Raw genomic sequence first — 23,824 nt, forward strand, 5'->3', positions numbered from 1 at the left:
TCTATTCAGCAAAAATGTTAATTTAATTTTTTTTTTTTTTGCTTTACATTCTTCAAAGACGTGCTTTGAGTCGCTGCTAGGATTAGGCCCGTTGCTGCCGCGCTGTTTTTTGCCGGGGTATTTTTAGCACACCGAGGGAACCGACCGCTTTTGAGCTGCAGCCGGGCTCTCTGCACAGCTGCAGCGGGGTACGATAGCCGGGGGATCTCCTTCAAGTCCTACATTACATCACCGCTTTATTTACCGCCAGAGCAGAATCATCCAGCTACTGCAGATGCTCAGGAGGCTATTTCAGACAGATGTGCAGAGAATATGTCCCATCGAACAATGCTGCCTGACGATTCAGGTTAAGGGTACAATAAGTCATTTCGGACTTCTGTCGGTCAACAGAGGAATTACAGAAACAAACACGCTCAAAACACAACACTGTTTATCCCTTCTCTGTAAACGCGCTGACATTGAAACGCCATTGGCTGTGGCAATTACAGCAAATGTTCAACCAATGAGCTTGAAATATTGTACAGTTATACAATGTTTTTGGTACAGAGTGTCTGGCTGTCAACTATATATTTTGAAACCCGAATTTAAGGACTATAAACAGAGGCAGAGTCAACATGTCAGTGAGCCTTTTTCAATGATAGGAAGGGATACAATGGTCTTGTGACAATGTATTGGTAAATGGTAAATGGTGGGCTTTTATATAGCAAGGCGCCGACTGGCTCGTCAGGAGCATTTGGGGGTTGGGTGTCTCAGGGACACTTCGACACAGCCCGGGCGGGGGATCGAACCGGCAACCCTCCGACTGCCAGACGACTGCTCTTACTTCCTAAGCCATGTCACCCCATATTCACGCAAAGATCTTACATGTTGTACCTTTAAGCATTCCGATATTAGCATGACCACCTGGCTAGCTGCATAAAAAAAAAAACACTAACAGGTCCGTGTATTTGTTCAATCAAATGTTATTCATTATTGATTCAGAGGGTGTGATTTAATCATAGACTGTAGAGGAATTTGGACCTGTGCCTGTTAGGTCACCCACTGACTATCCATGGGATTGTGATAAACAAAGTCAAGTTTACCGGCACCACCGTGTTTTAGAGTTTGGAGCCAGACACTGCGCAGTAGGGAAGCTGATGGGACTCCTCCACCAAGCGTGTGAGAGAGAGAGAGAGAGAGAGAGAGTGATGCAATCTGTCCCTGATTCATCCACAAAGCACTGCTGTATTGTCCTAATAACACAATAACTTGAAGAAAATCGGCACATGGGGAGGCATTGGTTGAAGAAAAAAACACAGATTGCGACAGAAAAAAAAAAAAAAAAATGACTTAGTGTTTTGACTGCAATTGTACCATCCGCTTTACATTGAAAAGGGGTCTGGAGGTGTACTGGAGCCGACCACAGGGGGCGCTAGTGAGTCCGTTCTCTCACGTTCTCTCAGCATGAGCAGGACATGAGAAGAAAAGAAGCCTGGTTTTGGCCGTTTAGGGTTTAATCGTGCTCCCGATGAAGACGCGTTGCACAGCTATTACTACCCCAGTGGGTCCGTCTGTCTGTTGCAATGCATTTAGCTGGTTGGCATTTTGACAAGCTCCAATAAATCGTTTTGTTCCCTGCAAAGGTTGCCCTCCTGTTTTACAGCCCTTTAATCTTCGGGATTAGCATAGCCGGCTTGACCTTGCATATATAAAACAATGCAGCTCATATGAGCCAGACCTCATGACAAGATTCAATCAGCGTCCGTGTTTAACTTAGACGTCAACATGAGTACAGGTGTCAAGGGCACTGCCGGACGAATTTAGCAATCACCAAATTGAACCAGCGAGCGATGTTAATTGAATCCTTCCATGGGGTGTGGGGGGATGTCCCCGCTGCAAAAACGAAACGGCTGCAGCTAGGTTTTGAAACAGCCGGTAGCTGGTCGACGAGTTCAGACCAGCTCCCGGCTTGACATGGGTTTGACCGGTTCGAGCTATGCTTTGAAACAGACAAGTTACCAGCACTAGCTGGTAGACCAGCTCACACGCAGCTAGACCAGCTTTCGTGACCAGCTTGACCAGCTCGATTTTCAAGTTTGCCCCGGATAAGAATGTCTGCTAAATGTCCAAATGCAATTATGTCTTCCCTAAATATCCACTATCAGGACTCTATATTATTCCCACTTTATGAGCTCATGACATTTACTGCGTGCTCACTGTAGAAATAATTTCAGAGCTCATCTACTAATTGGGATACATTAGTGTGCTCCTAAATGTTTCAACGTAGAAGCACGTGCAGTCCATGGAAAACTGTCAGGGTAGCACCCGGTATATAATAATAACAACAATAATAATAATAATAATAATAATAATAATAATAATTTTCATGTCAGAAGCAAAGGTAGACTGCAATGCTGGGGTGCTCACCAGTTTGCAGCTGATCAAGTGGTTATTATTAAGTAAAATACTGTGTACAGCTAGCTTGCTTGCAAACAGCAATAAGTGGCATTATTATTATTAGTATTAGTATCATTGTTTTTTGAGAATGTATACTTAGGGGTATAATCGTTTATAATTATAGTAACAGATTAATCCCCCTCCACTCTGAACTGCATGCTCTACATCCATCTGTGTGGACTCTGGATTACCTGCTAGTTAATGCCTGAACTGTTACCATCTTTATCTTGTGGTGTAGCCACAATAAATAAGATCTGCACAGCCGTTGGGCCCTTAACCCTGCATTGCTCCAGGGGAGGGTTGTCTCCTGTTTAGTCTAATCAACTGTACGTCACTCTGGATAAGAGCGTCTGCCGAATGCCAGTAATGTATAGCCGGGCAAGTTTTTTTTGGCGAATAATAAGAATATTTTGTCTTCAATCTGAGTGAACATATTCAGCTTCCCCTCAGAGTAAATAAAAAAATAATAAAATAAAACCTTTGAGGTGTCTTACACGTGTAACATGGCAACAAACATCTTCAAAGTGACAATTTCAAACAATCAAAGAATAATCTTTCATCCTCCAACAATAACTCATTATTCTTCATAGGCCAATTATTTGCGATACACTTTAAGGGGATAATGAATTCCCATTTCTTCTGTTGCACGAGAAAATCTGTTTAAGATGTGGACCAGACATGTTTTTTTCTACAATACGCATGAGGAAAATAAACATGCAGTATGTCATTTATTGACACGTTTTCATTTTTCATCTTTTCCAGTGCGTGCCCAAAGGGAGATTTGGAGACTGTAAACCAGGGGTGTCGAGCTCCAGGCCTGGAGTCACAGTGTCTGCAGGTATTTGCCGTTTCTTCTTAATCAGCTGCCAATTAAGTCATTGAGAACAAGGCGTGTGGACTGTCCAGCCCATCAATGATTCACATGAGCCATTCTTGCTGAAACACACAGAAAACACACTGCGGCTCTCCAGCACTGGAGTTTGACACCCCTGCTCTGAACCTTTTAACTTTTCGTCTGACATGCAATAAAGTGGCTAATGCTCGGTACGTTCTCGTACGCTCGTACTGACCATGGTGGAGCCACAAACATTATGGACCACGTGCAAACGTGAGAAGCTCAGAATCTTTCCGCTTCAGACTGTGATCTGTGACTGCACGTCCTCCGCATTTATGGGATTTTATCCTATAAAAGGTTCATTGTCAAATATTGTGGGCCCATAAAACTAGAGAAATGGAAAAACAAAGGTTTAATTGCTTTGTATATTTTTTTACGGGCTCATGACTTTGCTGTAAATTAATACATTCTGCAATTGCATTCTTTATCACATTTTGTTTTATAGAAATGATCGCAGCATTTCTACAACCATATAACGCTGCTGCTTGCATGGTGCTATATAACAGCATGACATTTTTGTGTGTTTATTAGTGAGTTGACACAGTTAATGGTACAATAGGTAAGATTTTTGTGTTAAAACATTGTTACAAGACCATTGTTAATCCCTTCCTATCATTGAAAAGGGCTCACTGACATGTTGACTCGCCCTCTGCCTGTGTTTATAGTCCTTAAATTCAAGTTTAAAAATATACAGGTGACGGGCCGGCACTCTGTACCACTCTTGTACAATATTTCAAGCTCATTGGTTGAAAATTGGTTCTAATTGCCACAGCCAATGGCGTTTCAACGTCAAACGCGTTCACAGAGAAGGGGGTGGGATAAACAGTGTTGTGGTTTGAGCGTGTTTGTTTCTGTAATTCCTCTCTTGGCCGATAGAAGTCCGAAATTACCTATTGTACCTTTAAAACCCAATATTCACTTCACTTGAAAACAAAATGAGAAAAGAACTCAATTAAAATATCTGGCTTGCGTAACAAGGACATCGGCGAAAGATATGATTCAGTTTAATTTCCAGTTCAAGTTGTAAACAGCCGAGTTCTACGTGCTCGTAATGCTCTGACGCTCTTGTGCTCTGTCTCATAGATCTACTAAAGTCGAGGGGGGGGGGGCGGCGAAAAGAGCCGGCCATGTCCGTGTCCTGTGAAACTCACCGCCGCGGCCCGACCCGGAAGACCTAAAATGGCGGCTTCGCCCGCCGCCGCGCCCGCGCCACAGCAGTGACTGACGTCGAGAGAACCCCCGTTTATTCGCAGATAGATTTTCGCCCCAGCCCCGCGCCTGCCTTACCCAGCAGCCCTGTCTCGGACTCCGCCCCTCCCCAACCCCGGCCCTCCCTGTCACTCTTTTCCCCCTTCACACTGACAGCTGTCGCTCGTCCCCTCTCCACCAATGATGGCGAGCTTGTTCCGTATCCCCGCCCGTCCCTGTCCCGCCGCCCCGCCCCTGCTCCTCTCCTTCCTCCTCCGCCTCATCCTGCTCCTCCGCCTGCCCTTCCTGGCGCAGGCCGAATGCTGGCTCATCGAGGGGGACAAGGGCTACGTGTGGCTGGCCATCTGCAGCCAGAACCAGCCGCCGTACGAGACCATCCCCCAGCACATCAACAACACCGTGCACGACCTGCGGCTCAACGAGAACAAGCTGAAGGCCGTCTTCTTCTCCTCGCTCAGCCGCTTCGCCAACCTGACCGACCTCAACCTGACCAAGAACGAGATCGCGTACGTGGAGGACGGGGCCTTCGCCGGGCAGGCCAACCTGCAGGTGCTGCAGCTGGGCTACAACAAGCTGACCAACCTGACGGAGGGGATGCTGCGGGGCCTGGGCCGGATGCAGTGCCTGTTCCTGCAGCACAACCTCATCGAGGTCATCGCCACCAACGCCTTCTGGGAGTGCCCCAGCCTCAGCAGCCTGGACCTGTCCTCCAACAAGCTGGCCCGCCTGGACCCGTCCACCTTCGCCAGCCTGACCCGGCTGATGGTGTGCGAGCTGGCGGGCAACCCCTTCCACTGCGGCTGCGACCTGTTCAGCTTCCTCACCTGGCTGGAGGCCTTCAACAACGTCACGCACACCTACGACCGGCTGCAGTGCGAGACGCCGCGGGAGTTCTTCGGCTACCCGCTGCTGAGCCCCGTGTCGGGACACGGGCACAACGCTCGCACCATCCTCTTCTCCATGTGCCGGGACGGGGTCATCATCCCCGGCATCACGTCCCTGCCGCCGGACGGGGAGTCTTCGGGCCTGGGCCCGGACATGTCGGACCGCGTGGACCCGTTCCTCCAGCCCACCACCTCCTCCAGCACGGACCCCGGCCACAGCCCCAGCATCAAGCTGCAGCACGTCTCCCTCTCCACGGCCTCGCTGCTGGTGCAGATCCCCCGGCCCTTCAGCAAGATGTACATCCTGGTGCAGTACAACAACAGCTACGTCTCCGACATCATGAACCTCAAGAACAAGAAGGAGCTGATCACGCTCAACAACCTGAGGGCGCACACCAACTACACCTTCTGCGTGGCCTCCATACGCAACTCGCAGCGCTACAACCACACCTGCCTGTACTTCGGCACGCGCATGCTGAGTCCCGACGACCTGCGGCCCAGCCCCTCCACGACCACCCACTACATCATGACCATCCTGGGCTGCCTGTTCGGCATGCTCATCGTGCTGGGGCTGGTGTACTACTGCCTGCGCCGGCGTCGCATGGAGGACGAGAAGCAGAAGTCCATCAGCGTGAAGAAGACCATCCTGGAGATGCGGTACGGGCCGGAGGCCGCCGCGGCCGCCAGCGACCCCGCGGCCGTGCAGAAGCTCCACGAGCAGGCACACCACCAGCACCACCACGGCAAGCTGCCCCCATCCACCTCCTCCAGCTCCGGCATGCTGCAGGGCTCGGCCAACACCAGCTCCTCCCGCCTGTCCTCCATCCCCCAGGTGGAGAAGATGGCCGCGGCCTTCTCGGACACCGTGGCCGCCGCCAACAAGGGCAACTACATGGACGTGAGGACCTCGGCCTCCGGGGACGGCCGGTGCCGGGACGGGGGGGGCGCGCCCGGGTCCGGGGAGGACGAGCGCAGGGAGGACGACGGGACGGAGGACTCTGACGACGACGGGCGGGGCTCGGCCTCCGAGATCTCCACCATCGCCATGGAGGTGGACAAGGTCAACCAGATCATCAACAACTGCATCGACGCGCTCAAGCTGGACTCCGCAGCCGTGGCCGCGGCGGCCGCCGCCGCCGCCACAACCACCGCGGACAACCCCACCTCCCCCCCTCCCGCCTGCATCACCTCCGTGCCCCGCGGGCTCCTCCCCCTCGCCGCCAGCCTCACGGAGGCTTGCCAGATCCTGGCGTCTCCCAAAATAGCCCCTCCTCCCCCGATGCCCCTCGTCTTGCCGCTCTGCGAGAGGCCTGGGATCAGCGGCGGGGGATTCCTCTCCCCGCCGTACCGGGACCCCCCGCCCGCCACGGCCGCCCGGCCCCTGCAGAGGCAGCTGAGCGCCGACGCCGCGGCGGTCGCCATGGGCGCCGCCAAGGGCCGCTGCGGCAACCCGGCGGGCGGGTCCGTCAAAGCCGCCGCCCGCGTCTTCAGCCTGGACGTCCCGGAGCCCCGGAGCCCCGAGTCCTGCGAGTACCCGGAGAAGGGGAGTCCCGTGGGGCGCGGGGAGCCCCTGGAGAGGCTCCCCCTGGTGGGGGGTCAGGGCGGCGGCGGCGGCGGCGGCGGCGTCAGCAACGGCGGAGGAGGCGGCGGAGGCGTCGGAGGCGGAACGGGGTCGCAGCACCTGGAGGTGCTCCCGGACTACCGCTGCTCGGAGCACCGGCACTCCTTCCCCGCCCTGTACTACGAGGGCGCGGCCGACTCCCCCGCCCAGAGAGCCTCCTTCCTCAAGCCCCTGAGCCGGTCCAAGAGGGACGCGGCCTCCTACTCCCAGCTCTCCCCCCGGCACCTCAACTTCTCGGGCTACTCCTCCAGCCCCGAGTACTCCTCGGAGAGCACGCTCCGCATCTGGGAGCGCTTCCGGCCCTATAAGAAGGGCCCCCGCGAGGAGGCCTCCTACATCGCCGCCGGCCACGCCCTGCGCAAGAAGGTACAGTTCGCCGAGGACGAGGATCTGCATGACATCCTCGACTACTGGAAGGGAGTCTCCGCACAGCAGAAGCTGTGAGGTTGGGGCGGGGCGGGGGGCGTGGTTAGGGAAGGGGACTCTCGCTCTCTCTCTTTTTTTGGGAAAGGCAGAGCAGACTCCTCCATTGCCTGACACTTTGGTCGTCCGCAGAGCCTTATAATCCACCTTTAGGGGCGGGGGGCTGGGGGGGCAGGCCAGGATTGCAGGACCCCTGTGTTGAGGAGAAGAATATAAATTCAGTGTCGAAGCCGGTTTTTCTTTGTTAGGTGTGAATTTGCAGAGCAAAAGCAGAAGTGTGGCTGGAATAAGCCAGGGTGGTAGTAAGGGAGTAGCAGGCAAATTTCACAGACTCACACACACACACACATACACACACACATACACACTCACACACACACACACACATACACTCACACACACACTCACACACACACACACACTCACACACATACACACACACACACACATACACACACATACACACACTCACACACACACACACACACACACACACACACCTATACACACACACACACATACACACATACAGAAATGGGAGGGGTGCATCCACAGACACTCACATACCCACAGACACACACATACTCGCACACAAATACAGCATTCAAATAGATAACTCTTGAAGCCACACACTGAGGAAAACCTCCAAGGGCTGTTAAAGGGATGTTTAATTTGTTTTTCGTCGCATTTGATCACCGAGGGGGCATTTAGCAAGCATGTAGGATATTAATCTCCAATCTAGTGATTACGTCCAGCACACAGCCAGGAGAAATGGGGATGGATCTGGAGAATGAAGTACTACTCGCTCCTGGAAATGAGCCTGGGTCTCGGGTGAGCGTTTCGGAGCGAGAGCAGTGTTCACTCCCCGGGACCTTTTCAGCCTGAACGAAGGCCAAGGTGCTCCATGCGCACTCCGACGTAGGGCAGTAACAGGAGAGTAGGGGAGTTGCACTCAGGGGGTGTTGGGGCTGACTGCCCTCTTTCGGGGTCCGTGGGCAGGGGGCGGGCAGGGCGTTCCTCCCGGGCTGTTCAACCGGCCCTCCAAGCCGGGACGGGGTTCCAAAGTGCCACGCAACAGGGGAGTGTGGTCTGCTCAGAGGGGCGGAGCTACAGGGGAGTGTGGTCCACTCAGAGGGGTGGAGCAACAGGGGAGTGTGGTCCACTCAGAGGGGTGGAGCTACAGGGGAGTGTGGTCCACTCAGAGGGGTGGAGCAACAGGGGAGTGTGGTCCACTCAGAGGGGTGGAGCAACAGGGGAGTGTGGTCCACTCAGAGGGGTGGAGCAACAGGGGAGTGTGGTCCACTCAGAGGGGTGGAGCAACAGGGGAGTGTGGTCCGCTCAGAGGGGTGGAGCTACAGGGGAGTGTGGTCCACTCAGAGGGGTGGAGCAACAGGGGAGTGTGGTCCACTCAGAGGGGTGGAGCAACAGGGGAGTGTGGTCCACTCAGAGGGGTGGAGCAACAGGGGAGTGTGGTCCGCTCAGAGGGGTGGAGCTACAGGGGAGTGTGGTCCACTCAGAGGGGTAGAGCAACAGGGGAGTGTGGTCCACTCAGAGGGGTGGAGCTACAGGGGAGTGTGGTCCACTCAGAGGGGTGGAGCTACAGGGGAGTGTGGTCCACTCAGAGGGGTGGAGCAACAGGGGAGTGTGGTCCACTCAGAGGGGTGGAGCAACAGGGGAGTGTGGTCGGCTCAGAGGGGTGGAGTGACAGGGGAGTGTGGTCCACCCAGAGGGGCGGAGCAACAGGGGAGTGTGGTCCACTCAGAGGGGCGGAGCAACAGGGGAGTGTGGTCTGCTCAGAGGGGTGGAGCGACAGGGGAGTGTGGTCCACTCAGAGGGGCAGAGCATGCGTTTTCCGTCCTGCTGCTTTTACCTTCCTTTTCTTCTGTTTCGTTCACACTGTGGAAACAAAAGGGGATTGGGGGGGGGGTAAGGGTGGAGTGGTGTTGGAGGTAAGGGTGGGGATTGGGGCTGGAGGGAGGAGGGGGGGGGGGGTGTCATTTGTGATCTTCTTTTCCCCTGTGGAAATGACGGGTGAGGAGGGCGGGGCAAGGTGTGGCGGTACAACTGAAACACAGTGGGGGGGGGGGGGGGGGCGTGTTGTACCAGCAAACTTGAGCCAGGCCAAGACCCACCATCAAGGCCTTGCATCTCACTGCGGTCTTGTAGAGCGGGACATAGCGAGGGGAATCCGCCCATCACCTTCAGCTCGGCCAATAGGAAGCGCTCCATCGCTGGCCAATAGGAAGCGCTCCATCGCTGGCCAATAGGAAGCGCTCCATCGCTGGCCAATAGGAAGCGCTCCATCGCTGGCCAATAGGAAGCGCTCCATCGCTGGCCAATAGGAAGCGCTCCATCGCTGGCCAATAGGAAGCGCTCCATCGCTGGCCAATAGGAAGCGCTCCATCGCTGGCGGGAGCTCCTGTCGCCAGGCGGTTCGCTGGAAAAACTCGGACACGCCGCGCGTTCCTCCCATTCGTCGTCTCGACGAAACACTCCAGACTCCGAAGATTTCAGGGTTATTTGTGGCCGTTTCGCCTTCCTCTTTCCGATTGCCTCCCGGTCCTTATCTCCCGCGGTTTTCTTTTTTGACTGACGTTAAACAAAATGAAAACGATAAGAAACATATTTAATTAATTCGCCCCGGCTCTATTTCAAGGTAGTCACATTGTTCACGTCCACTTTAATTAGATATATTAATTAGCAAATTAGCCACAGGTGCCATAGGCTGCCAGTGACAAAGATTTGACAAAAAATTAATCCTGGTTTTTTTTTTTTTCGGTCACGTCATTCCCCCCACCCTTGGATGTCTGGCAGACTCCCGTCACCCTCTTTGGAGCGTGATCACAGGCTGCTTCATGAGACCTGGCAGTGTGGACCAAACCTCGCGCTCCTTCCACAAAAACACACATCACGCATCAGTGCTCAGAGAATGATATCACCAGCACATTAGCTTCCCCTGAGATACATACTGCGTTACCCGTCTCAATTAATATTCAGCTCCTTTCTTCTATCTGGAAGTAAACGCTGAGCCAAAAATATTCCGCGATTTTTTTTTTCGTTTTTTTTTACGGCGTTTGTGGTGGACTGCTCCCTTGCTCTTTCATATTAAAAGTACGGAGGTGTCGCCGAGTTCAAGTTTAAGCTTCGCCAAACCCCCGTCACCACTTTACACAGTATGCAAATGGATATACTGTAACGGTAAAAAAAATTGTCCAGGTATAATTCAATAACTCAAATATTCATCTAGCTGTGATTTCCCAAGGACCCCGTGTTCCCCGCGCGGTGATTTACTCTTATCTGTTTCAATCAGCGGCTCCTGCGCCGGTAAACTACTTCTGATTTTTATGAGGTCACGAGGGCAACGGTCTTCCCAACTAGAGCGGGGGGGGGGGAGTGCTACTTCTGAGCAAAGTGCTGGATGGGAAAAAGAACAGGTTAACACAATTCTATACGTGTGCCCCTTTTACATTCAGGCATTTAACAAATGATCTTATCCAGTGTGTGACGTGCACGCACGCGCACATAAAGGCAGCAACACAGATTATGCCTGATTAAGTCTTGTGCTGATAGTACTAGTCCAGCCAATCGCGGTCCTCCAGGGTTTTCCACCCTCTGTTTTCCGGCGAATCAGGTGTGAGGACAGTCCGGCCAATTAGTAGCGCTAATTACCCGGGAGAAAAGGAAACCAGGGCTGGAGGTGACGATCCCTGTACTTGTCAGTACATACAACTATAATAAAATTTGAAGTGTTTGTCTTAGTGGATACAAGAGGGAGATTGTGTAGAGTAGAGAAGCACGGAAAGTTTTCTGGAGCGGGAGGTTCAGTGCTACCCACCACGCCTTGCTCCGTCCAATCACAGCCGCATTAAAGCCGTGACTCATAACCCTCCTCGCCCAATCGGTGGTCATTCCGTCTGCCTCGGCTGACCTCCGTCCAATCGAAACACCTTCCCTTGGATGACACCGCCGTGTGTGATATTGCATGTTGGGTTGTTTACGTGCGTCTCCGTGCGGAAGTGCGTAGACCGCGCAGTACGTAACGCATGAAACTTGGAAAGTACTGACATGTTCTTTCTTTAAAGAAAAGTTTCATCCTTGGTCACCTTGCTGCCCGTTACCAGGTTGTTTATGAGGAACCTGGTGGAGGAGGGTATTGTTGAACTCATAAAGCTTCCAGGAGAAAAGTTCATTATAAAACTAATCAATGGTCCGGGGAAAGTAGAAAATCCTCTCATTACCTCCTCGGGTTTTATTGATGAACTGAACTGAAATTCAATATGATAATGGAAAAAAAGGCTCCCCAAGGCCTGTAGCAAAAATTAAGCAATCATGTGAATGAACAAAGCATTTCGGCTCTCAGCCGTTCAATATGATCCAGACTCCTGGTTCATGACCTAATTATCCATGGAGGAGGCCAAAATTCTGCATTGAGGCAGTACTGTGGAGCGAGTACTCAGTACAGTACAGTCATCATCAGGCCGCTCAGTACCTGCAAACTGAATGACCACCTCATTTTCTACTGGAAAAAAAGATAATAATAATATTAATAATAATAATAATAATAATAATAATAATAATAATAATAAAGATTTGCCTGCAATGCAGAAACTATAGGGGATCTGCTACCGGAGGTAACTGTGACAAACTCACACACACACACACACGCGCACACACATGCACACTCACGCACGCACACACATACACACACACACACACGCACACACACACGCACACACATACACACACACACACTCACACACACACACATACACACACACTCTCACAAACACACACATACACACACACACACACACTCATCCATGTGTACATGCACTGTGAGCTCTTGAAAAACAAAGACTGAACTTCTCTTTGCGTTTACAGAAACACATGGTCTTAAAAGTTCCCCCGAAGACAAACTAATGTGATTAGGAGCAGAAGGAGCGGAGCCAAACATCTGTGAACTTGAAAAAAAATGAAACTTTCGAAAAACATTGCCGTTCTTACTGTTGGATCTGTTTTTGTTGATTTATTTTGTTTATCTTATTTCTTTATTTATTTACTTATTGACTTTCGTTGTACATTAAGCGGCAAATGCTGTTTTTAAAGTTTTCTTTGTCAGAGGGACGAAGGGGACCAGGACAGAGTCGTCGCGGCAGAGAGGGGATTATGGTGAGGGGTGGGGGGTTCCCCGCACGTCTGGAGGACCCAGCCCACAAGGCCGCGTTTTCTCAGTCGCTCTCCTGCTCGAGGGTCACAGGTCGCCGGGAACACGGGCGGTGAGAGTGAAGCATGCTGGGATTGAGTCGTGGCCGCGTGGTCGGCCCCGCGCTGTCTTGCTGGGCGGTCTCCGATGCTGCCGGGCGGTCCCTGATACTGCCGGGCGGTCTCCTTTCCTGCCGGGCGGTCTCCCGATGCTGCCAGGCGGTCTCCTTTCCTGCTGTGCGGTCTCCGATGCTGCCGGGCGGTCCCTGATGCTGCCGTTTCTCCTGCGGCTGCTTCTTTCCGGTTGCAGGTCACCCTTGGTAACAGTCAGTGCAGATGAAAGGTATTGAGAGCTAATGCGTATTCAGCCGGCGGCGTACTTTGTATGTCCGTCCAGTGCTATCACGGTCCGTTCAGTGCTCCCACTCCTCTTAGGAACTCTCAGGGGTTCATAAGAGGAGTGAGAGGGCCTGGGCTTGTCTCTAAATGTCAAAGAGCCGACCCCGTGATCTGTCCGGCCGATTCAGTGAGCTCATCGCTCCGAACGTACAGTATGAACACGTAATGACAAGAACAGCCTGCTCGGTCTGCCCGCGATCAGAACGTACAGTATGAACACATAATGGCAAGAACAGCCTGCTCGGTCTGCCCGCGATCAGAACGTACAGTATGAACACGTAATGACAAGAACAGCCTGCTCGGTCATTTACCGGCCGGTCTCGCCGGGCTGGGCTTCAGAACCCGGCCCGCTCGTGTTCCCCCTCGGGAATCACTTAGCTGTCAGAAGGAGAAATTTATCACTCCTCCAGTCAGAAAAGAAAAACGGGCTGTCGAGATAAAATTGGGAGGAGGCGGGGGGGAGGCAGGGGGGAGTTTGGGGGGGGGGGGGGGCGGTTGTTTGTCAGAAAGCTAACGGCCGACGCAGTGGAGAGGCGGGGGGGTCACACGTCCGTGCAGAGCGGTCGATCGATCTGCGCTCCTGCACCGGGAGTGCGGAGGAAGAACTTTGATCTCGCATCGTGCAACCGAGAGGACCAGAGAGGTGGGGCTCGCTCTTTTTCAGAGTAACTGCATCGGTCTCAATACCCCAGACACGCTCAGTAAAGCACAGAGAGGCAATGCTCCTGACCAGCTGGTCGGTGCCTTGCACGGCGTGTGAGTGTGTGTATGAATGGGTGAATGGAGAAGCATCAATTGTACAGCGCCTTGGATAAAGGCGCTATATAAACGCCTGCCATTTACCATTTCCCGTTTTGAACGGTGTGCAGAGAGGCAGTGCTGAGGTTGGGCTCCTGTGCGGCTCAAGCTAACATACTGTTGGGTCCTCGTGTTCAGGACCGGCTGACTGACCCCAGTTCGGAGGAGTTCAGATCCTGTGCGCGCTGCTTTGTGCCCGTAACTGAAAGGGCTCGGGCGCAGGGCGGCACGGGCAAACCTTCCTCCTGATATGAAGACTCTTTGAAAACGCTCCGTGCTGTGTAGCATCACCCCGGAGCGGTCCGACGCACGACCGACCGCGCCTGATCTGTTGACCATCGCTTTCGGGCGTGAACGGAATTGAAAATGTGGATCCGTGCGCCCTCATCTAATATCAAAAATAAAGAAATAATCGCTTGCATTCTTGGTCCGAGCCGCACAGATACCTGAAAAGAAACGGCAGTCAGCGGTGTGAATAGACCAGGTGGTGCAGGGTGACTGTGTTGTATTGCGCAGTTCAAACAATTACACAGCAACGCTGAACCCTTGTCTGAGGACTCAAGTACCCATGCATTGAAGGAGGCAAGCATCCACTGTATGCAGTGGAAAAAAAACAGCTGCAGTTGGTTTTGAAACAGCTGGTAGCTGGTTGACCAGTTCAGTCCAGCTCCCAGCTTGACACGGTTTGACTCAAACTATGTTGTGAAACGGACGGCTAAAAGTCTAGCCAACACTAGCTGGTTGGCCAGTTCAGACCCAGCTAGACCAGCTTCATGACCAGCTTAACCAGCTCAGGTTTCAGGCTGCCCAAGCTGGCACAGCCGGATTTCACAGCAGGGAGGGAGAGGTAAAGACTCATTAATCAGGAGACCAATGACAGGGGAGAGGAGGGGAGAGGAATTTGGGAATATTCTCAGGATAACAAGGTGGCAGCCTGTGAATGATGTCTTTGTGAAATACTTTGACTTTTAGCTGTCAAAAGAAGAAAGATCATATACGATTCATGGAGCTACCAACAAAGCAATGACGTGATGAAGAGACTAAATAAAAAAATGAAACTAAGAAAGCCCAACAATCACAACAGACCAAAAAGAAACCAAGTCGGACTTCGCCTTAAGAGTGAAACCCCTTTTTTTTTAGAGATCACCATAGTGAAGGACACAGAAGCAAATGTACAAATTTAAACAGAAAACTGATCTTCGAGTGATTGGGTGAAAGAGAGAAAAGAGAGAGAGAAATGGTGAAGGAGAAAGTAGGGAAATAGAGGGAGAGACTTAGAGCTCCCGGGAGAACCGTGTCTCCTTCGTCTCCCGCTGAGTTTGCGCTGTGAAGGAAGCCACTCCCTGGGGTTTATATGCTGCAGCCTAGAGTGAGCGCGGCAATGTTTTACGGAAATACTGCAGACCTCCTCGATGTGCTTTGGGGACTTGTTTATGTGTGTGATGGAGAGAGAGAGACAGAGACAGAGAGAGAGACTGAGAGAGAGAGAGAGACAGAGACAGAGAGAGAGAGAGACTGAGAGAGAGAGAGACAGAGACAGAGAGAGAACACTATAGTACAGTAAGAATATATAGTAAGATAAGAACGAACACTGTACAGTAACTGACTTGAAAGTTTAAAGTAAGTTTGGAGTTTAATGACAATGGAGTTTCATTGATGTGCTTTGGATATTTGTTTGGGAGAGAGGAGGGAGAGAGAAAGAGAGTGATAGATAAGATCAAGTGGGTTTGGCCCACGCTGGGACACGCGAGGGCACCGCGTGCGTTCGCAGAGACGCAAGAGAGGCGTCTTCCTCTCACACAGACGGAGGAGCCAAACCACGGGAACCGGAACCGGAATCATCTTTCTCCTGACGCCCTTTATCGACTGCACCTCAATTACTGCCCAACAACAAGGGTCCTCATTTCAGCCCGTGTGACCTCACACACGTACACATTTCAGCACTTCTCCACGGCGTGTGTGTGTGTGTGTGTGTGTGTGTGAGTCAAAAATACAGGAATAAACGCAAGACTACATAAGCCGCGGGCGATCAGAGTAAGTCCCGTCACGACGGTGGAGGCCAGCCGTTAAGTCATTACGGAAGGCGATCATTATCGCATTACTTTTCCCCGCCCGAGGAACGCCGGGGTAATCGCAGCATCCAATAACGCGGCTGCCCCGTCGGATCACGTCAGACAGCCCCGCGTATCGATCGACGAGGTTTCAGAGCACTCGGGCGGGGTCGATACCGGGGCGAACGCGCGCGCAGTTTTGAGCGTCTGATCACGGCGGCAAAGGGTAGCGTAGTGGTTAGGGTAAAGGACTGGGACCCGCAAGGTCGGTGGTTCTAATCCCGGTGTAGCCACAATAAGATCCACACAGCCGTTGGGCCCTTGAGCAAGGCCCTTAACCCTGCATTGCTCCAGGGGAGGATTGTCTCCTGCTTAGTCTAATCAACTGTACGTCGCTCTGGATAAGAGCGTCTGCCAAATGCCAATAATGTAATGTAATGTACTGGCAACAGGAAGGCAGGTGTTCACAACAGAGGAAGCCCGGGAAGCGGAGAGGTCTCCGTTTTAACTCATTCCCGAGGCTGTAGCAGGACCGGTGTGGGAACAGCGGGAACTTGGGTTTTTCGGAAAATGCCGGAGACATCTGACGGCTCCCTTCCTCTGCTGCTCTGCTGCAATGCCGGCCGGTCGCCGGGGCGTTTCCTGTGAAATACTCTTTCTTTCATTCTGTCTTCTTTTAAGGCGTCTCTGTCTTTGCCTGTAGTTTCCTTTCAGCAGCAACGGAAGAAAAGAGGGCCCCCGAAAGGGCCCCCGAAAGCAAGGAAGTGGTGAAACAGGGAAGCACTGCAGCCCCTCAGTTACGGACGGCAGTTTGACTCCTTTCCAGTGAGACCCCGCCATTATTTTAGGGAGCAGTTGGGGGTCTTGTTATCTGGCCTCAGGGGGGGCGACGGCGCTCACACCTCAGCCCTCGTCAGACACGTTGATCCTTCAGCGGTCTCCGGGGCGTGGCGTTTGAGCAGGGGAGCGCTGAGAACAACGGCGTGCCGAAAAAAGGCTCGAGTGTCACTGGCGAGGGTTATCGGCAGGAGAATGTTTTGTTTGTTTTTCGACTCGTTTTACACAGTGTTCTGGAATCCTCAACGGAAGACGTGGGAAACGAAATGAAATGGAAAAAATAAAAATAAAAAAATCTGTGAATTTTGTACACTTAAAAAAAAAAGAACATATGACTGTTTTTTTACTAGGCTTGTTCTGTATATTGTTTTCTCAGCAGAGAGATTAATTAGGTGGTGGGACCCTGGGGTTTTTGAAGGGGGTGGGATGGTGTACCATGATCTATAGACAAAAAAAGAGGACTGAGAATATAGAAAGTTTAAAAAAATGATAAATGATAATGAAATAAAGTGTTATATTTGCATGATTTCCTGTATTTTTCATGAGAAGAAATTTATCGTTGTGTATATCGAGTGGATGTATGTCGAAAAACAAAACAAATACAACATGAAAAAGTTGTCCCTTTTTTCCTGACGGAAGTTAGTTCCTCTAAAGGTTTTAGATTTCTTTTCTGATTTTATGTCTCTGTTGTTTATGATGCCAATTTGGTTTGCATCCATATATTTCTTCTTAGTACACTGATTATATCTTTTGTATTTTTTACTATAGTCACTCTCGATAGCATTCCTTAAATCCTGTGAATCGAAATGTGGAGGGCGAGTGATTCCAGGCTGAAGTGCAGGCAGTGGAACCGTCCTGTTTCACCTGTTTCACCTGTGGGCAGTGGAACCGTCCTGTTTCACCTGTGGGCAGTGGGCAGTGGAACCGTCCTGTTTCACCTGTGGGCAGTGGGCAGTGGAACCGTCGTGTTTCACCTGTGGGCAGTGGGCAGTGGAACCGTCGTGTTAGACCTGCGGGCAGTGGAAACGTCGTGTTTCACCTGTGGGCAGTGGAAACGTCGTGTTACACAGGAGGGAGGATTATCTCCTGCTTAGTCTAATCAACTGTAAGTCGTTTTGGCTAAAAGCGTCAGCCAAATGACATGTGATGTGATGTGATGTTTGGCGGCTCTGGCGGGAGTGGGTGATTGGCCGGCGCTCTGAGGGCGGGGGGGGGGGGGGGCTCGGCGGGGGCCGTAGGACCGGAGTATCGGCGTGCCGATCGCCTCGTAGTGACGACTGCTGAGGTGCTGTGGCTCGGAGCATGTTGTCCTGCGGACACTTAGATCAGGGGCAGTTAGCACGTCTCCCCGGGGGACAGGGTATCAGGGGCAGTTAGCACGTCTCCCCGGGGGACAGAGTATCAGGGGCAGTTAGCATGTTTCCCCGGGGGACAGGGTATCAGGGGCAGTTAGCACGTCTCCCCGGGGGACAGGGTATCAGGGGCAGTTAGCATGTTTCCCCGGGGGACAGGGTATAAGGGGCAGTTAGCACGTCTCCCCGGGGGACAGGGTATCAGGGGCAGTTAGCATGTTTCCCAGGGGGACAGGGTATCAGGGGCAGTTAGCACGTCTCCCCGGGGGACAGGGTATCAGGGGCAGTTAGCATGTTTCCCAGGGGGACAGGGTATCAGGGGCAGTTACCATGTTTCCCCGGGGGACAGGGTATCAGGGGCAGTTAGCCTGTTTCCCACGGGGACAGGGTATCAAGGGCAGTTAGCATGTTTCCCAGGGGAAGGGGTATTGTGAGCATGGCTGATTGGAATAGATAGGGTACAATTGGTTAGAAAAGTGGGAAAAAGATTTTTACAAAAATGTGAAAAAAAAGACTAGGACCAGAACTGATGAAAGCACAGTCTTAATGAATTAGTAATGAATAAAGATCTCAGATCCCAGCCCACACCACTGCAGCTTGGCTGTGGCCGTCGTCTGCGAAACAGCTCCTGCCTCTGAAACAGGTCAGAAGGGCCGTTCCAAAAAACCGCACTGCCCAGAAATTGGTCCTTGGGATTTTTTTTTTTTTTTTTTTAAGAGGCTGCTTCAGTCTTGAGTGGCTGCAAATGACCGGGGATGTTTCCAGGCCGTGATGAAGAGGTCTGGCACTACAGCGCCGCCGTCCTCTGCGTGGAGCGAGCGGCAGAGTGCCTGGCCTTCCGCTCCCGCGTGAAATGAGCCGCGCGCGGACGTCACCGCCGCTGAGAAACACCGATATCAGAGATACTGATATCAGAAGTATTGATATCATAAATATTGATATCAGAAGTATCAGTATCAGAAGTATTGATATCATAAATATTGATATCAGAAGTATCAATATCAGAAGTATTGATATCATAAATATTGATATCAGAAGTATTCATATCAACGGTATTGGACATCAGAAGTTATGGATAGCAGAAGTATTGATATCAGAAGTATTGATATCAGAAATATTGATATTAAATTATGCCAAAATGTGCCATATGAAGCATCGTATGCGACAGCTGAAAAGGAGCGGGCTGTGAAAGTTATCCGCTCATTAGTCCCGTTAGTCTCCGTGGCCCCGTGCCCGCTGACCCCAATCGGGTTAATCCATCAGTATCGACGCCAAAACGGTCGGTGCGTGAGATAACCCCCCGGGGGGAATGTTCCGGAAAGACCTGGAACAAGGAGATGAGCCGACGGAGCCGCGGAGAGACACCAGCCAGGCGCGTTTGTCGAGGGTCGGCGACGTACGCACGGGCGTAACGGGCAGCTCTCCGACGATGGCTTCCCGCGGGACAGGGGGGCTGTCCGTTCTCACCACACCGAACAAATAAACGAGCTCCAATCGATGGGGCTCATGGGCCCTGGGTCTTAATAAATTGGCCCTTTAATGGGCGCATTCCAGAAGTGATTGGATCTGGGCTCCCCGGCACCCTGAGGGCAAACGGATACTTTGACAGGATGAATTTTTCTGGCTGAAACGGGGGGGGGGGGGGGGGGGGGCCTCCGCCATGTTTGTTGGCCGGGGTTGTCTTTTCAAATGAATCCAGCGGCGTGGTCTGATACATAAACCGCGTTAGGAACCATTCACCGGGAACCAGTCCAGGTCTGATACGCTGTCGCCCTTGCGGTTCGCCGTTGTTATCACTGAGCTGAGCTGGAAAGAAACCCAACAAACAAAACAATGTCACGGGATTTTCCATTCCCTGCACTTCCTGCCCTGTGACCTTTTGACCCTTGACCCTCCACTAAAATGAACCTCTGAATGATTCACTCGGACATGAAATTAGAAGTGTTAATTGATACAGCTCTATTATTTATTTACACTGAGCTAACATATCGACAGGCACTCTCTTCTCTGTTTCACTCCTACGAATATGAATTCTCTTTTTGTTTCCTTTACTTTTTGACAACACCATCCAATATTTCTCCTCTTTCTGTACAAAAAGATCTATTTATATATTTGCAATAAATTTATATCAAAAAAAGAAAGTGGTTGTCTCTTTGTTTCCCATGCCTGCTTGCTTTTATCGCTAGGACTTGATTGAATCGGTCCTTGTTTATCATGTATCATAAGCTGGAAGCTTTGCTTTGTCTTGCAATTCAATTAAGGCGATAAAAAGGAGGCTTGAAGAAGCCGTTAAAATGCACATTTGCCAATGTTCTGGGCTCCTGATTATCGACTCTGAGGGCGCCCACACCCCTGAACCCCTCTAAATCAGACACTCCATGAGACGCTGTGTGCAACTATCCCGTCATTCAGTAAACGTTCGGACAGTTTATTTGGGAGTTTCACCGAAGATTACATCATTTGACCACTGTCTTATCAGTTCAACCAGCCAGCTGTGTACTTGTTGTTTTCAAACTTGTGTTTGCTGGCCAAACTGTGTGTCTGTGTGCACAGTAAAAGATTCCAACAGTGAGCCAATGTACTCTTTCAGTGTAAAAAGGAACACTGTCAGAACTGAATCAGCAGCAAACAATATATATTAATAATGTCAAATTCAACCCGGTTGCATATTTGCAAAAAAACAGCTAAGTGGCATCACATGTGTGCATGGTAGGTACAGAACTATGCAAATTATCAGGGTTTATGTGGAGAACTTCAACAGATTCTGTAACTATAGAAATATCAAATAATGAAAAGAATAGAAATAAAACTGAAAGAAGCAGAACTTAACAACTTAAATTTGGTCTTGACACTTGGACAGTGGAGGGGAATGCATAAGCATGTACATGTTTCTAGACACAGTGGGGTCCAAAGGCCTGGCACCACAAGTGAAAATGCTTCTATTTCGCATTCTTTTCGAATTTAATACAAACTTTTCAATTACTAATATATATATATATATATATATATATATATATATATATATATATATATATATATATATATCAGCATAACAATTTGAGTGAAAAGGTGAATCTTTGAAAAAATGAAATTCATTTCAGAATTTCTTAGTATTTGATATGTCCACCTTTTGCTTTAATAGCAAAATGAACTCAATCTGGCATGGACTCCACAAATTTGTGCAAAACCTGATGATTTATGTTGTCCCAGCATTATACGATAATGTTCCAAAGAATATTTTGAGATGTTGCAATATGCTTAGCTTTTGTCAGTATTTTGTCAACATTTTGCCCCCAAAAATGTTCAGTGGGGATGAGGTCAGGTGGTTGTGGATTGTGCAGCACTCCTTGCTCTTCTTTGGTCTTCGAGTAGTTCTTGCAAAGCCTTGAAGTAACTTTCATTTGTTTAAATCTTTTCAAAATCATAAAACTTATTTCCAGGATTACATGAAAAAAAAAACAAGATTTTCAAAATGGTCTCAGACTTTTGGACCACACTGTGTGTGTATGTTATGTGTGTGTGTATGTTATGTGTGTTTATTTGTGTGTGCGTGTGTGTTTATTTGTGTGTGCGTGTGTGTGTGTGTGTGTGTGTGAGTGTGTGTGACTGTGTGTGTGTGTGAGTGTGTGTGACTGTGTGTGTGTGTGTGTGAGAGTGTGTGTGGTGTGTGTGTGTGTGAGTGAGAGTGTGTGTGTGTGTGAGTGTGTGTGTGTGAGTGAGTGTGTGTGTGTGTGAGTGTGTGTGTGAGTGTGTGTGTGTGTGTGAGTGTGTGTGTGAGTGTGTGTGTGTGTGAGTGTGTGTGCGTGTGAGTGTGTGTGTGTGTGTGTGCGTGTGAGTGTGTGTGTGTGAGTGTGAGTGAGTGTGTGTGTGTGAGTGTGTGTGTGAGTGTGAGTGAGTGTGTGTGAGTGTGTGTGTGTGTGTGAGTGTGTGTGTGTGTGTGTGTGTGAGTGTGAGTGTGTGTGTGTGTGTGTGTGTTTGTGAGTGTGTGTGAGTGTGTGTGTGTGTGTGAGTGTGAGTGAGTGTGTGTGAGTGTGTGTGTGTGTGTGTGTGTGTGTGTGTGAGTGTGTGTGTGTGTGTGTGTGTGAGTGTGTGTGTGTGTGTGAGTGTGTGTGTGTGTGTGTGTGTGTGTGTGTGTGTGTGTGTGTGTGTGTGTGAGTGTGTGTGTGTGTCACTGGCTCATTCAGGCCTCCAGCTGCAGTGACACGGAGGCTCTTGCTCTAATTGAGCCATCATGGCTGGGCAGAGAGTCTCATGGGAGTGCTGGAGTGCTTCTGATTGGCTGTGGATGAGTTGAGAGGGAATTCCTCTCTGCAGACACAGCCATGCCTGCCCCCCCGGCCCCCCTCCCTCATTCGCACACACAGCCACTGCAGCCGACCCAAAAAGGGGGGGCGCAGGGGCGGGGGGGCGCGGCGCGGGGCGCGGGGTGGGGGAAATCCGGCTCTTCGGGAATCTGTGGCGGAAGCGTTGGGATCACTCAGGGAAAGTCACACGTCGCTGCTAGCCACCACAGCTAATAAAGCCAGGGAAGAACGGAGAATATCTCGGGGGAAGACTAAGGCCAGGACAATTTCTGAGGCACAGCCCAACGCTGATGTTTTTCTTGCTGTCTTTCCTGGACTAAGACCTAATGGAAATCGTAATTCATGTAATTTTACCAAATTTGTGAAGGTTTTCATTGAAAACAATGAACATATCATATAGTAAGTAGTTTGTGAGGTAATTTAGCTTTTATTTTATTTTTTGTAATCTTCATCTTACATACTGTGAGACGCTGACAACAATTTTGACTTGGAACAAGTGTGGGGCCCCCCGTTTTGCCCTGGTACTCTTTTTTCCTGATTTGAATACCACGTCGTTTTCCTGCGCGGTATGGTTAATCCATGGAAGTGCGTGTGAAGGCGGCCAGCGTTATTTCTCCTTACCGGCGTGTGTCAAAGTCCCATAATGAGCAGGCCCAATCAATGGAAGAACAGCGTGCATTGTGGGCCTATTGCTGATCTGAGGGGCTGTTCATGCAGATAATGATCTCACCACGGTTGGCAATTAGGGCTGGGGCAGTCAATACAAATACATTACAGACTGTGAAACCAATACACCTGCAATATACGCAACTCGTTCTGGAAATGGATTTTCGCTGCATCTGTTTCCTTATTCGTTCGTATGGCTGTTGACTGGCCTACAGATCTATATAACCTTTCAGAACCACGTGCCATGCAAGACTCAGACTCCCCTGAGCCACTGACTAAAGCAACTGCAGCCTCAAAACGTCCCACGGTTTTCTGTTTCACAGCTGGAAATTGCTAAAAGAAATAAAAAAAACAAACCGCATGCGACCCGTTTAATTCATTTGTTCGTTCATTTGCATCCACGGGGAAGTAAATGCGGTCTAAATAGGTGCCGAAGTACGTCCACGCATTACTTCAGCATTTAACGCGTCTCGCAAATGTCTCAGCACTTATGACCTTTCGAAAATAACAGCCTCTATGTTGTCATTATTCGGAAGGCAAGACTTTACATATTTTAACGTTTTTCTCAAAAATGATAGAAGAATGATTTCTATTCGCGTCATTCAATGTGTGTTTGTACATGTGTTATGTTTTGCTAGGTATATGCTTTTCTCCAGCGTTATTCACACAGCATTGCGAGCACAACTAATAACGTCGTGCATAAAACATGGTGATCTACATTTGCCGAAGGAGCTCGACGCACATTCA

The 23,824-nt window shown here is 50.5% G+C and overlaps 1 protein-coding gene across 1 annotated transcript; it reads left to right on the forward strand.

The window, feature by feature from the left end:
- Positions 1-4,720: 4,720 nt before the first annotated feature.
- Positions 4,721-7,489, forward strand: LOC133122561 (protein phosphatase 1 regulatory subunit 29-like). Its single transcript, XM_061232595.1, has one exon. The coding sequence runs from the start codon at positions 4,721-4,723 to the stop codon at positions 7,487-7,489; it is 2,769 nt and encodes a 922-aa protein (XP_061088579.1).
- The last annotated feature ends 16,335 nt before the right edge of the window (positions 7,490-23,824 follow it).

This window comes from Conger conger, chromosome 2 (genome assembly GCF_963514075.1).
Source record: "Conger conger chromosome 2, fConCon1.1, whole genome shotgun sequence".
In the NCBI taxonomy this organism is placed as follows: domain Eukaryota; kingdom Metazoa; phylum Chordata; class Actinopteri; order Anguilliformes; family Congridae; genus Conger; species Conger conger.